Raw genomic sequence first — 14,572 nt, forward strand, 5'->3', positions numbered from 1 at the left:
TTTTTGTCATTTGAAATTAATATATAGATTTTCCAATCTAATCACTTACTATACCCCAAAATTTAGGGGTCATATGGTCATATGGTCATAATGACGTATAATCACCTTTTATTGTCCAAAATACCCCCTTGCTCTGTATTTATGGTGGCCAAAGAAAGGGTAAGAATGGCAAAACCACCCTACGTTACCAAGTTACAAATTACAAGAAGTAAGTCACATCCATGTAGTTATAGTGATTGCGTTTGTGACTTTGTAACTTGGTCTCGTGGTATGGAGAGGGTATAGCTTCAAAGGACTCGTCTCTCGGTTCCTCAGGCTCTGATAGGCTATAGGATTTGCTGGCGGTGATTACAAATCACAAGCATGTATGCCAGTTGTTCTTTTTCTTTTTCTTCTTCTTCCTCAAGTTTTTCCATTTCATATATTATCATGAATGAACTACGACTGATATATCAGATATACTATACATAACTTTTTTTCTAACGAATAACTAGTAAAACTAAAAACTGTATTAGTTTTCTGTTTGTCAAATTGATATGTGAAAAAAGTGATGACTGATGAGGCTCAAGGTCCTTTGCTAGCAGGCTATAAATCTGTGCATTTTTATTAGAATAATAAAAAGTTAGAAATTGTAAATGTTTATAACCTGTAACTATGATTGGAATGCAGTTATCATGGTCCTTTTCCCATCTTTTGTGAATGGATTGGTAAGAACTGTGTCAATCAAGAAAGAGAAGAATTGTCAAAAGGAGGATGGAAGAAAAGCTGTGGAAGAATTGGCAAAGGAAGCAAGGAAGAATGAATTGCTATTGAGTTCATCTGGAGTTGTGAAGTCAACCAAGGCCAACAATTTTGTTTCTGTGTTCACTAATAGGGGCCAGAAAGGAGTCAATCAGGATCGTCTTCTTGTTTGGGAGGTAAGACAACACTCCTTTTCAAGCCTTTAAAAGTTAGCTTAGTGTAGGAATTATCATAATGTTATGCTTTGTTGGCTGTTGATGATGCTAGGAATTTGGTTGCCAACAAGACATGATGTTCTGTGGAGTTTTTGATGGGCATGGTCCATGGGGACACTTTGTAGCCAAAAGGGTTAGGAAGTTAGTACCAGCCGTTTTGCTATGCAATTGGCAGGAAAATCTGGCTGCAACATCACTTGACCTGGATTTTAAAATGGAAGCTGACAAAAATATCCATGGATTGGACATATGGAAACAATCTTACATAAAGACTTGTGCTGCCGTTGATCAGGATCTGAAGCAGCACACTGGGATTGATTCCTTCCTAAGTGGCTCTACAGCATTGACAATTATCAAACAGGTTATCTATATTCATGTGGCATGCTATTTCAAGTTTTGATTTACTTACTTGAATCTTGAAATGTTTTGAGCAATATGCTTCCAACCTTACGTATTTTTGTCAAAACATATCATGCTTCTAATGTTTAAAGTTCATTTTTTTTTGTTTGCTTTATTACATTTTTCCTTACTGACAAAACATGCATTGGGAGGACACGGTTAACGAAAGATTTATTTCCCGGCTAAAATTTAATAATAATTGATGGAAATTTGTTGGATGTGATGATTATAAAATTCAGCATAATCAATTTCATCATCTAAAGAGTTGAGAAGATGGAAGAAGTAAAATCAGTGTGTCATTTGATAGTCTTAACTTTAAATTAAAACTTCTTCTAAACTAAACACTTCCCTTCCCCACGTAATTTAATTCAAGATGATAGGGAGTGAAAGAGATTAAGGTATGTAACTTATGTTTAAAAACTAATTCCGTTATTTATAAAAAAAAACTATTTCAAATAATTGCATAACATGGCTTGATAGACATAATTGCTCTTAATTACTCAATTTCAGTGGCCATGCTCTCAACTTGCAGTGCTATACTAGACCTTACTTTAATGTAATAATCAGAAGTAGCCTGAAATGTTTCACTGATGTTTCAGGGTGAATATCTTACTATAGCAAACATAGGTGATTGTAGGGCTGTCTTGGCAACTACTTCAGATGATGGCATATTAACTCCACATCAGCTTACCACTGACTTCAAGCCAAATTTACCTCGTAAGAAATGATTTAATTTGTTGAAGAAATATTAGTGTATTAGGGGTGAGCAGATGAATGAAATTGATTTTGAAGTACATGTTTATAGGTTTTTATTTTAAAAACAAATTAATAGTAAAATTTAGTATAAATTTTTTTATCCAAACCAAAAGCAATCTAAAATTACATGAACTCAAAATCAATTCCCTAACACGACACCAAATATGTAACATGAATTGAAACACTCAATCAGTCTTTTTTTTGTTGTTGTTGATTTCAGAGGAGGCAGAACGCATAACACAATCCAGAGGGAGGGTATTTTGTATGGAAGATGAACCAGGAGTGTACAGGGTCTGGATGCCAAATGGTAAAACACCAGGACTAGCAATATCTAGAGCTTTTGGAGACCACTGCATGAAGGACTTTGGACTAATCTCCGTGCCTGATGTCACACACAGAAAAATTACCACCAGGGATCAATTTGTCATCTTGGCAACAGATGGGGTATGCGTCTCTTATGTTTAATGCAATAACTCGTTGTTTAAGGGACAGGTTTTAATTTAACCGAAGTTAAAAGGAAACGTATTAAGAAACGGAACAAAATTGGTTCTAGTACCTAATAGTCATCATGCTTGATTGGTGTAGAACCAGGAAGTGTTCAAGTAATTGCTTTTTTCGTTATCTCCCAGGTATGGGATGTTATATCCAACCAGGAAGCAGTGAAGATTGTTTCAGCAACGTCACATAAAGAAAAAGCTGCTCAAAGGCTTGTGAAATGTGCCATACATGAATGGAAACGGAAAAAAAGTGGCATTGCGATGGATGATATGTCAGCTATTTGCCTCTTCTTTCACTCTTCCCCCTCTCATCAACTCCCCCCAGCCATCAAAATTGTTGATTAAGAATGTTGGGTGGTTAAACAGTTCATTACAGCTTCCTTGTAAGTTGTAACACAGAAATACATATAGACTTGTATATAAACTTATCAATTAAAATGACATTTGTGGTTAAGTGTATAAGACTGTAAAATCTATCTTCGTTACCATAGAGGCACAAGCATTTTGTGTGTATAGAGAACTTTTTTTGACTAACTGGTCATGCTGAAAGTGGAGCATCAGAAAACATTTGCAGGGGAGCATCATCAATCAATTTAAACAAAACTATCCTCAAACTAAACTAAGTCTCAGAGTTCTTCATCTTAGACTACTGCTTATAGTCTGTTGCAGTCTTCGTAGGCTATACCTTTAGTAATTCTGAGATGATGTTTACAAAGAGAAAATCACATGCACCACTCATGTCTGCTACAATCCTTAGTTGTGAACTTGTGGTTGAAGTGTCCTTTGCTATTATGAATACCACATCGAAGGGTTTACAAAGCTGAATAGTAGGAACTCACTTATAAATAAACTAGAGAAGTCCTTGTACAAAAACGTGTACTTAATAATATTAATTGGGTAAAGTTTATAAATTACAACAATAATTAGGTTGACATTATTCATGTTATATTGTATGAGAATATGAAATTACAACTAAATTTAAAATTTAAAATATCTATTTAAATTAAAAATATTCACGTAACAAATTTTTTTACTCTTTAAAGATCTATAATATGCAAGTAAATCCAAAATAATAAAGATCTCTCTCTCTCTCTCTCTCTATATATATATACATATCTTTTTAACAGGCGAGTAATAAGAGAAATGCCCAAAAAATAAATAAACTCAACTGCAGGAGCACTGCAGCAGAATATAACTTTCTTTTTTCCTTCATTTTTTCATTCTTTTCTCTTTGTTTTTTTTCCTTCTTTTTTGCTAAATAGAGTGTAAATGAATATGAATTGTACAAATATCATTATAATACAGACAACATTTATTTGTTGGTTGGTTGCTCCAACCATTAAGCAATCAGTGCAAGAGAATATCTCTCCATCTTCTTTCTTCAATTCATTGATTCATTCCGATGGTGAATACATTGCCCTCTCTCGATCTCACCCACCACTCCGATTTCGACGCATTAGCTTCATCTCCATCTGCGGCTACGGTTCCCTCCTCTCCGGTAACTATTTACTACTACTATCATATTCATATCAATCCCTAGCCTTAACTTAACTGTCCATGTGAATCAATGTCCTTTAAATATTTGACACAGAGACAAGTGCCAGAATCACTTTCCCCCGTCTCTTCAACTCCGTCGGACGCATCTTTTCACTCACCGTGTTGCCAATATCAAAACTCAGGTCTTTTTTTCTTTACTTTTCAATTTTCATGTGATAATTGGTTGTTGAATGTCTTCGTTTAATGGATTTGTTTGCTCCCAGGAAATTGCCGGACTTTCTGTTGAACCATGTGATGGTGAAATCGTTGTTGTAGCCGTTTTTGAGATAAAGAAAACATTTTTTAAGAGTCACCTTCGTCCTTGGCTTAAGCCTTAAAAGGAGAGGTGAGCAAAATACGCATTTATCTCTGGGAATCAATTTGACTTTATTTTCTTTCAACGGATTCAGATTCCAGCATTTATTGATAGGGAGCGCGAATATCGTTTTTTAGCTGTGAGTAGTTGTTATTTAGTATTGCTTATGCTTTCGTTCCCGCCCGTGATAATGCAATATGATTAATATATCCTATTTGACACCTGCTTCAAGAGTTCCAAATAAATCTACAATATAAATTAACTTGGACTATAATTTGATATTATTATTTTTTGTCTCTAATAGGTTGTCCCTGAATCACTAGATGGGAAGCCCTTTACCAATCCAGCAGTATGTTATTCAAATGTTACATTTTTAACGATTGACATTTTTTATTTTAGTAACTTTTACTTTGCTAGATTTATTTGTAACGTATGTATGGTGTTAATTGTTAAACGCAGGTTCTCTGTGCTTCTTACACTGATGAGGAATTCTTTAAATTTAGATGCAACAGCATCCAAGCTTATATTCTGTTAGAAAATATAGTAGATTATGCAAAAACACTGAACTGCCGTACGCTTAGGGTTTTAAGAGGAAGAAATGAAAAGAATCTCTTCTTTTTTTAATTTTACTTGGTAACTCATACAACACACAGTACTTTTTTTTTTTTTTTGTGTTAAAAATACGACATACTACTTCTTTTGCAACTAATTTGTAACATTTCCTATGTTACTCGTATTGCTTCCAATATAGTTATCCGATCAGTTTATTATTTAGTGATAAAAAGAGTGCTAACAATATATTTTTTTAACACCCTAGATAAAAAAATATATTCTCCGACACCGCCTTAAAGCAACATATGTGATATTTTGATCAACGTGCCCCCCTTTCTATTTAACTGTGTGTTCTCCTTCTAATTGTCTTAAAAGTTAAAAACTGATTTTGGTACTTGTTAACTGAAAATTTTGTTTTAATGTAAATGTATAGTTAAAGGGTTATAAGGTTGACTTTGTGTGGAGCAAGAAGGGAGGGAATGAGAGATTATAAGTTCGAATCATTTTGTTAATAAAAATTAACAACTAATATTGATCGATAAAAAAAATATAATTTCAATTAATTTAAACACACATCTTAATCAATTAAAATTAAACTAACTAGAAAAAGTTATAAGGGCATGTCAATTATATCTTCCACATGAGAATGTAAATTTGGAATTACCAAAGTGAGGCCAACATAATTACCTCCTACTAGCATTGGTTCCTTGTTAAGGTTTCTTAATATTTTATTATTACTTTTAGCCTAAGAAGCCAACATTTTTTATTTTCTTTGGTGAGATAAGAAGCCAACATTGTATTGAGTTTGCATCACATCAAACTAGATTAATTGAGATGTTACAGGGTGAAACTTACTCTGCCTCGTGTTAGCGTGAGTTTTTATCTTTTCCCCTCCTATATTTTACATACCATATGTCCGTGACCTTTTTAGAACAGAGGGCCGAGAAAAATATTTTCAACAATTCGGGGAGTATAAGATCCATAAGATTTGGCGGGATGGTGTTTTACCATGCCCTGTTTATCTTGGTCACTGGTAAGTAGCCTGTTCTATTTATTAATAACACTAAAGTCATTACTTATGAGGCCATATGTTTTATGTATTTATTTATAGATTCGAAATACTTAAATGGAAGTGTTATATTAGCCTCTTGTGTTTTAACGTATCAGTAAATAGCTAAACTATTACTACTATAGATCTTTTAATTTATAGATTTCCACACAAATGTATATTTTTTTCTTTCTGGGGCACAGGGTTAGATCATTGTCTAGCATGATTATTATCCTTTATGTATCAAACCATATGCTTGTCACAATACTTTATCATTGATAGTGCAAAATGGCGTTTAACACAAATGCTGTTATATTTATGATATACTAATTATTTTCTTCTAAATGGCGTTTAACACAAATGCAATTTGACATGTATTTATAAAAATGACGGATGGTATTGAATTCTTGCAGTGTCCTGGCTGCAAAAAGCCTCGGTGATGAAGTCCACAATAACTTTTTGGATCATACTTTCCTTGCTGACCGTAAAACGACCATACATCAGTACTTTGAAAAAGTGAGTACATGCATCTTGGAAGAAGAGCCACCTGAGTCTTTGAAAACCCGTTATGGTGGTTGATGTCATGAGATGAGAGAGTCAATATAGTTCTCAATTCGCCATTTCTGAATTTGACTGTTCCAATTATTTCTTATTTTAGCACATCTGGATCGAAGAGTCACAGCGGCGAACGTTGAATGGCGGCGACAAGTAGTAGTTGTTACAAAACCAACAAAACAGATTTCTGTTTTCTAGGATGAAAATGTATTAGTGCATGTTTGTTTTTCTGTTAAAACCTTGGCTGCACGAATTCCCATACATTTAAACGGTCGTTTGCACATTACGAGACTCCAAAAGCAGAAATAATTCCTTTGTTACTTTTGAAAAATCGCAAGTTACCTTAATAGGCCAGCAAATGTTTACTGTAGAATAATATTTATATACTGTGAATAAAAACTGGCAACAGCGCCCTTTCAACAAATATTTATAGAAAAATGTTAGCATTATTTTTCTTCTACCTCCTATTATACCTCTTGTAATATATTAAATCATTTGACATGAAAAGAAACAAAAGACAGATAAAAAAAAAGAGTCTACTTTATAGTTATGGTAAAAGAAAGTGTAATAAAAACTGTGGAAAAAGTAGATTTTTATATATAAAAATTATACAACAAACATATGAAGGTAGATAAATATAAATTAAATTATTAATTTTTATATTCAATATTTTCTATATATTAATGTAATTACCATAATATAACCGAATTCAGTAAAAAAAAAACCCATAATATAACCAAAATACAATTTGTACAAAAATAAATCATATAACTTAACATTTAACACTTCAACATTTTCCAGACTAACTAATTAATCTAATAATTAAAATTCACTAATACTAACAAAAACTAAAATACAATTACATGATTTTTATTTTGATTTTTTTAAAAGACTCATTTATAGCATCATAAATATTTAAAGAATCAAATTATTGTCGAATAAATTTTTAGAATAGTCCAATAATTTGAGTACATTTTTTGTACTATAGTCATTAAAATATATACTTTTAGTTTTAATTATAAAATTATAATAACCCTTCTATTTAATATTATTATTAAAAAAACTGAATAATCAATGACATAATAACAGAATTCAAATCTGCACATGTAGGAATTCTAGTTCTATGAAAACGTTCCGTTGCAAGTCCCACATCGGACATTTCATAAGCTAAAGAGTGGGGAGCTGTCTATAAAACAAACCAAAGAAGACAAAGACTACTGAAAAATTGTTCCGGTGCCCCATTGGAGGAAAATTAGATCTCAGGCAAATTATTAGAAATATCAACTGCTGAAAGTTGAAGTGAGATTTTACGGATTCGGATGTTACGGGCTAGCAACACTTTCTCTTCTGCAAGATATTATAAATTAATTCAAAGGGCGTCCCACACTCCCACTGATAGAGGGACACTGTGGAAGGTGCTATGAAGAACAAACTCAGCAGCAGAGAACCTTACTCAATGAAAGGCACTGAAATTAAATATGTATGATTGTCTACTAGTATTTATTTGGAATTATATTGGTGTTAAAGTTTTTAACAAACAAAATAACGTTTTCAAGTCCCACATCAGAGGATTTGTAAACTGAAGAGTGGGGAGCTCACTATAAATAAACCACAGCAGGTATGTTGAAACCAACCTGTCCTGTCAGGGGGTGAAAGGCGATTCGTTAATGATCGTTTAGAGACGGCGGGTCGCGCCAACACCTATTATTTCGAACACACAGTACACGACGGGTGAGTCCTGCCCTACTTCGGTTAGGATTTGCCCGTCAATTTTTGGAAGCCTCTCCTCTTAGGAGCGGCTCTATACCAGTTCTAAAAAATTTGAAAACTATTTTTTCTTTTTGGGTGTCGGTGTATTTTTTGTGAAGATCCCGTGCCAATTTGAGCATAGTTTAATTCATATGGCGAAGATAAGTTAGACAATAATAATGGACCATATTGTTAATCATTTTGTGGTGATTTATTTGATGTTTATTTTTGTATTTTTGTACTGGTATTCTATTTCACATTATATCTTTCTCTAGTTGTCTGATTAATAGTTGGATCATCTTCCTATATGTGGGCATGTAATGATCATTTATCATCGTTCTTGAAAGTCTGAGCTTGCTATAAAGCTGTCTAGGTGTTTCATATAATTTGACATGTTCCTCAATGGAGCTTGAACTAAAGTCATCTGACGAAGGAGTGGAGACAATGTGCATGATTTTACCTGGGGGATAAAAACGATAGCTATCTACTTTGTCAGATGCCGTGATTGAATTGCTGGTGCCTTGTGCAGCATCAATAAGCTGATTCTCTTCCTCAGTTATCTCTTTTGCTGCAGCTGCCTCTTCTACCTGCGCCCGAATGTTCAGGATATTGTTCTGTTTTTCAAGTTCCTTCTCCAGCTCATACCACAATTCACCTTCAGTGATGTCATTTACAACAGAAGAGGTAATGTGCTCGTTAGCATCAATCAGTTGCTCCTCTTCATCTATGGCATCAAGTCCAGATCTTCCACTTGAGTAGTTTGGTTCATCCTTATTCAGCACAGGCACACTTTCAGTCAAAAGAGATTTACTTATATTTTTGGGTTCCAGAGAAGATTCGGCCAAGTTATTTAATTTAGATTTTGGCAATGGTCCAATATTCTGACGGTGTGAAGCCATAGTTTTGACAACAGCTTCGACAACACTTTGTGCATGCTTCATCACAACCTGCGAGTAATAACAGGATTTCTTTAAGATAATATATGCATTATATATGATAGCGAAAGGCCCATGCATAAAGGAGATATACATCATAAAAACAGCTTGAGCACTAGGATTGCTGCAAGTGCCGTGCATCAGCTATCCCTTATATATAGTTGGACAACTGCTCTGTAACTGCAAACTATGGCCAGTAATCTCCCTTACATCCCTGAAGCGCACTTCGTACTTTGAAAGTCAAATAGAGACAAAGAAGCTTGAAAATTACCTGGGTGCCACTGGTCACAGGCCGTAGAATAGCACCTACACCAGCTACCTTGTCTTTTGCACTAGATATGAATTGTAAGTGAGATCCAAGTGCAGTTGCTGAGTTGTGGACGGCTTTCAGAACCTTTGTATGCTCGGCCTGATCCCATAAATCACTCATCCAAGATGACGCAGCAACCTAACAAATAACATTAGAAACAAACTAATTAACAATGATGATATTTGCCAAAATCATCTGGGAGAACTAACTAATCACCTCAGATCGGAGATCATCAACAGAGGAAGCTGATAATGTGGGTACCAAGTCGTAACCATTTATAATGGTAGTGATGAAGTGCTTCCCTGATTCACCTAACTCCCATGTCATACAAGCAGCTGCAAAAATGACAACAATGAAATGTCTTAGCAGTAATGATTACAACATAGGCAAGACTCCAATATTAGAGAAATTTCAACGCTGTAAAGAAAATTCCATAAGCAAAATGTATAATGATAAAATAGGTATTCTTACTTCACTCATATCTTCTTCAAGTTTATTCGAAGAAAGAAAATAGATATTCAACTTTAATTTTGCAACTATTATGTCAAATTAATTAGGCATTCCTACTCGTAACAAAATAATTAATTCTCACATAAATTACAATACATATCACACTAAATAGATATATAAATCTCATGCTTGTATGTCAAAACAATAGTGATTGACTGAGAAATTTGAAATCTCATATCACAGCCCAAACTGATTAATGATTATAACAATAGCTCCAGCTCATTTCAAACACCAACATATTTGACCATTATCAAATGAAAGGTAATTCAATGTAATTTGAACAACTAGTAATGTTCATTACTCAATTCAATAATAACTTCAGTTGTGAAGTTAGTATAATTACATGCCTGGGGCAAATGTGACACAGGTGCTTGAAGATAACTCTTTTTGTTCTCTAAGAATATATGTTAATAGTGCTGCAGTACCACCACCAAGTGAGTGTCCAACAATCTGTGGTAAGATGAAAAGGCAAGAAAATGATGAGTTGTGTGATTAAATAAAATACATATAATATCGTTTTAAAAGAAAATATTCAAAAACGAATATGGCATTCTAGTGAAAGGATAGAAAAAGTAAGAAATAAAGAAATGAAAGGAAAAACTGAAGAATTCAGAATACAGGGCTGTAGCATCATAATATTCTTCTAAGAATAATATAGAATTATACCTTGACTTCTGAGTCTGGACATTTATTAAGGGCTTTAAGTAGTGTAGGAGTGCAGAGTTTTGCAATCCAACGAGCTGCAGCAACCATACCACAGTGTGCATATCCTAAAACCAAGTTGCTTATTCCTCCATCATTTAAAATGGAATGGTGAAAGGGAACCACAGTACCAGTTGCAGCTGTCAGTGTGTCTTTTATGCTATGGGTTCCCCGGATCAATAGAAGGAAACATTTTGACTGCGTATCATGTATAATTGTGAAAGCGGGCTTCAGAAGCTGCAAGAATTCATGACATCAAATCGGTTCAGTTACAAGTGAGCAATAAAATGATGGCACGATGCGAACAGTTTAGCAATTGAAACATGAAAGTAAGATAGAAATCAGAAACAAAGGGAAAGAAATAAAAAGAAGCAATGCATATTTAATTTCAGAAGTAAAACATACGAAAACACTCAAACATGTTTAAGGCACATAACACCAAAGTCCAAGCCTCATGAATCAAGATTCCAGCAACATCAAAAAATTAATAGGGGGCATTTAGTTAGTTTATGAAGAGCATACATACTGATTATTCATCTTTATCTAATCAAGTTTCAGGGGAAAGTAGGAACATCAGACATGGATTATTTATCATCTACATTTCTGAAAACTAATTTCTAGAACAGTCACCTATTGATAAAAACATGTCCCAGGAAATTTATTTCCGAAGGAGGGAAAAACATATCAAAAGAGTGGGAGAGTGCGTTTAGTGACTAGGGGAAGTGCATTTTGCAATTGCCATCACGGGTCCAACAAGCCATATTCAGCTAACAATAAACATACAAACGAGAGACAAAATTAGAAAAGAAGGCAGCTAACCCCAGCTTCGGGGTTGTGAAGAAGAACATGGTCTAGAGAGAATCCGGCAGAATCTAAAAACTCGGGAAACGGTTTCTTGGAGAAAAGCATGCACAAAGTCAACAACCTCAAAAGCTCTTGTAACTCATCTACAACTCCAGGGCCTTTCAGCTCCACACAACTGCTTCCACCATACACACTCGCAACTGCCAAATCACCCTGCAAGCGTCCTGTCCATTTTCAAAGCCTAATATTGAAATCGGAATCGACGATAAGAAATTAGGAAATTGACATCAACCTGTTTGCGCATCAAGTAATTGATGCCGAAGGCCAAGTCGGCGATTGGCCATTTCCCAATAGTCTCCGAGTAAGTGAACCTCAACGTCTCCGATAACGTCGCAATCGATTCTAACATATTCGCCGGCGCCTGAGCTGGCTTCAACCTCCACGTCGTCCGCGACCTCGACCACTCCTTTTCGGCCTTCCTCCTCCGCCGGAATACGAGGTACAGCATCACCGCCGCTCCGGCTGCCGTCGCCACTGCCCCGGCAGTCATGGAATCGGCGGAGAAGAACAATGTGGTTTGGGAAAATGGAAGAAAAAAGGAAACATAAAAATTGGAGTTTGGAATCTGGTTGGAGTGTCTGAAACAGAAACGTGAGAGGAACCGCTGAGAAAGTGCCTTTCCCGGAACAAGAAGCTTGCTTAGTTGCATTATGACCACAATGCCCTTGCTTCTTTCGATCATCGGAAATCATCCTGGTACTGGCGAGGTGGTGCTAACTAGTAACAATAGCTTATGGAGTCATATTGTTAAATTACTCCTCAATTCATCTTTAAATTATTCGAAATTTTTAATTAAAAATTAATTAAAGTCTTAAATTAAACAAAAAAAATCTCTGAAGTTTATAGCAGTTTTAAAAATCTTTAAAACTTAATTAAAAGTTACATTACTCATTTGTTCTCCTTATAGTTTTATGTTTCTTATTTACTTTTCTAGTTATTATAATTTAAAAGTGATATTTATTTTTTTAGTCTCTATAATTTACATTTTAATTCTCTTCTAATCTCCTGTAATTTTGAAAGTGGTCTATTCATGATTCTTACTTTTTTTAGTCCCTATCATTTTCAAATTATAGGGACTAAAACATAATTAAAATGTTAACTATAGATTCTAAAAAGAATACTTTTAAACTACATGATAAAAGAGAATTAAAATATAAATGATAAATACTAAAAATATCACTTTTAAACTATAGGGACTAAAAAGATAAAAATCATGAAACTGAGTAATTTAACCATTAAAAAATTTAGCTAATCAATTAAAGATCTCATGATATTTTACTTTTAAGGTTGAATGTGTATTCTCTTATATCTTAATATATAGTTGATATTTATATGAATTTTTATTTGATATTTCTTTTGAATTCGATTATATGCAATAAATAAAAACCTTAGAGTTTTTGTCTTAAATATAAGCAAATCTCACTTTTCTATTTCTTATTTAATGAGACTCTCTTTAAAATATCTTTCATTTAATAATACTAATAATATTTTTATGTTTGATATTAAGTTCCAACAAAAGATGGTTTAGGAAATGTTTTTTTTTATTAAAAATAACACAATTTAACGAAGTTAACTAATTTTTTTAATAAATATGAAGTATGTCTTTTTTTACTTATAATCGAGACCAAAGCAAGTACATGTCATTGTTGGAGACAACTACAAATTCTAGAAAAATAATACACAACAAAATCATATTTTTGATTGTGTAATTCTTTTTTTAAATAAAAAAAAGTATACAAGTGTGATTCATTTCTATATAATAAAACAGAATCATAATTTTATTGTGTATGTTTTTTTTTTTACCTCCCTTGCACAATAATCACGGTTTTATATACAATAAAATTATGTTTTTGCTGTACAATCATCTAATCCTTAGGAAAAAGTATTTATTGTAAAAAAATGTCTAATTTAAAAATTATATAATTTATTTCACGAATTTTTCCATCATTTTTTTCTTTTAATAAAAAATCCCAATATATATATAATTTTTAATTTGCACCGTGACAATTAAATTTATCACATGTTCTTTATTCTTTCAATTTTTCATTGTTACTCTTTTATAAAAGATTAATTTATCAAAATTATATATATATAAATAATGAATTTAAAAATATATATTCAACATTTTTACACAATCCATTTTTTAACACCCGTCCTAAGCACTTGCTACGCTGCTAATCTTGGTACGGGTGAAAAAATGCAAGGAATAGCATAGCAGCTTCATTTTGAATTCAGAATATTGTATTGAGTCATGTTTACTCAAAAAATGGAGTACTTTTTTTTTTCTGTCATGCCAAAGCCAAAATAAATACATTCAAAGTGTGAAGGCCTAGATGCTAAACTTTTCCTTTCTTTCTGTTGTATTCTATTTGTCCACTTTTTCTCTTTTCCAAAGGTGTTGAAAGCAATATGCTATTGTTGTCATTGGACTAAATGCGATATTATTAATAGGCCATGCCTCCTCCAGCAAAATGAGACTCACCTCACAAGCTTGGGTGGTAAAAATTTCCTTGGGAGCCTCATGAACCGTGACACGTACATAGCAAATAACTAATAGGCTTGCATAGACTTGGATTTCCACCCTGTCCCACAATTCTGCAATTTTTTTGTTTTGGATTTTAAATTCCAGTACATTGTTGCCCTGCATAATGTGTCATGAAAGCTTCAAATTAACATGTAATAATAAATTTTGTACTACCACCTTACCCTACTCGAATTTGTCCCCATGCAAAACAAAGGCAATATTTGATGCAGTTGCTAAACTCAAAAACAAAAGTTCAGTTACCAATATGTCTGCCCAGGAATAGTACAATGAATTATTTGATTCAAACCTCCTTATACGACTTCATATGATGGGAACATTTAATATTCTGCTTCACTACTAACG

The 14,572-nt window shown here is 33.5% G+C and overlaps 3 protein-coding genes and 1 long non-coding RNA gene across 4 annotated transcripts; 3 read left to right on the forward strand and 1 right to left on the reverse strand.

The window, feature by feature from the left end:
* The first annotated feature begins 180 nt into the window (after positions 1–180).
* LOC114393961 (probable protein phosphatase 2C 34) lies at positions 181–3,142 on the forward strand. The gene is made up of 6 exons (XM_028355483.1): positions 181–365; positions 670–917; positions 1,009–1,317; positions 1,955–2,072; positions 2,332–2,555; positions 2,741–3,142. Exons 2-6 carry the CDS (start codon positions 675–677, stop codon positions 2,951–2,953), a joined length of 1,107 nt encoding a protein of 368 aa, XP_028211284.1. The 5' UTR covers positions 181–365; positions 670–674; the 3' UTR covers positions 2,954–3,142.
* Positions 3,143–3,670: 528 nt separating this feature from the next.
* On the forward strand, positions 3,671–4,481 carry LOC114393962. The gene is made up of 3 exons (XM_028355484.1): positions 3,671–4,106; positions 4,200–4,287; positions 4,369–4,481. Exons 1-3 carry the CDS (start codon positions 3,878–3,880, stop codon positions 4,418–4,420), a joined length of 369 nt encoding a protein of 122 aa, XP_028211285.1. The 5' UTR covers positions 3,671–3,877; the 3' UTR covers positions 4,421–4,481.
* Positions 4,478–7,053, forward strand: LOC114393963. The gene is made up of 4 exons (XR_003662631.1): positions 4,478–4,599; positions 4,765–4,809; positions 4,920–6,045; positions 6,474–7,053. It is a non-coding gene; the product is annotated as an uncharacterized LOC114393963 (long non-coding RNA).
* A 1,064-nt stretch (positions 7,054–8,117) lies between these two features.
* Positions 8,118–12,411, reverse strand: LOC114392633. Its single transcript, XM_028353837.1, has 7 exons — positions 11,918–12,411; positions 11,641–11,838; positions 10,786–11,058; positions 10,467–10,569; positions 9,826–9,944; positions 9,571–9,747; positions 8,118–9,311 (listed from the first exon to the last, which is right to left on the reverse strand). Exons 1-7 carry the CDS (start codon positions 12,365–12,367, stop codon positions 8,619–8,621), a joined length of 2,013 nt encoding a protein of 670 aa, XP_028209638.1. The 5' UTR covers positions 12,368–12,411; the 3' UTR covers positions 8,118–8,618.
* Positions 12,412–14,572: the final 2,161 nt, after the last annotated feature.

This window comes from Glycine soja, chromosome 17 (genome assembly GCF_004193775.1).
Source record: "Glycine soja cultivar W05 chromosome 17, ASM419377v2, whole genome shotgun sequence".
Classification (NCBI taxonomy): Eukaryota; Viridiplantae; Streptophyta; class Magnoliopsida; order Fabales; family Fabaceae; genus Glycine; species Glycine soja.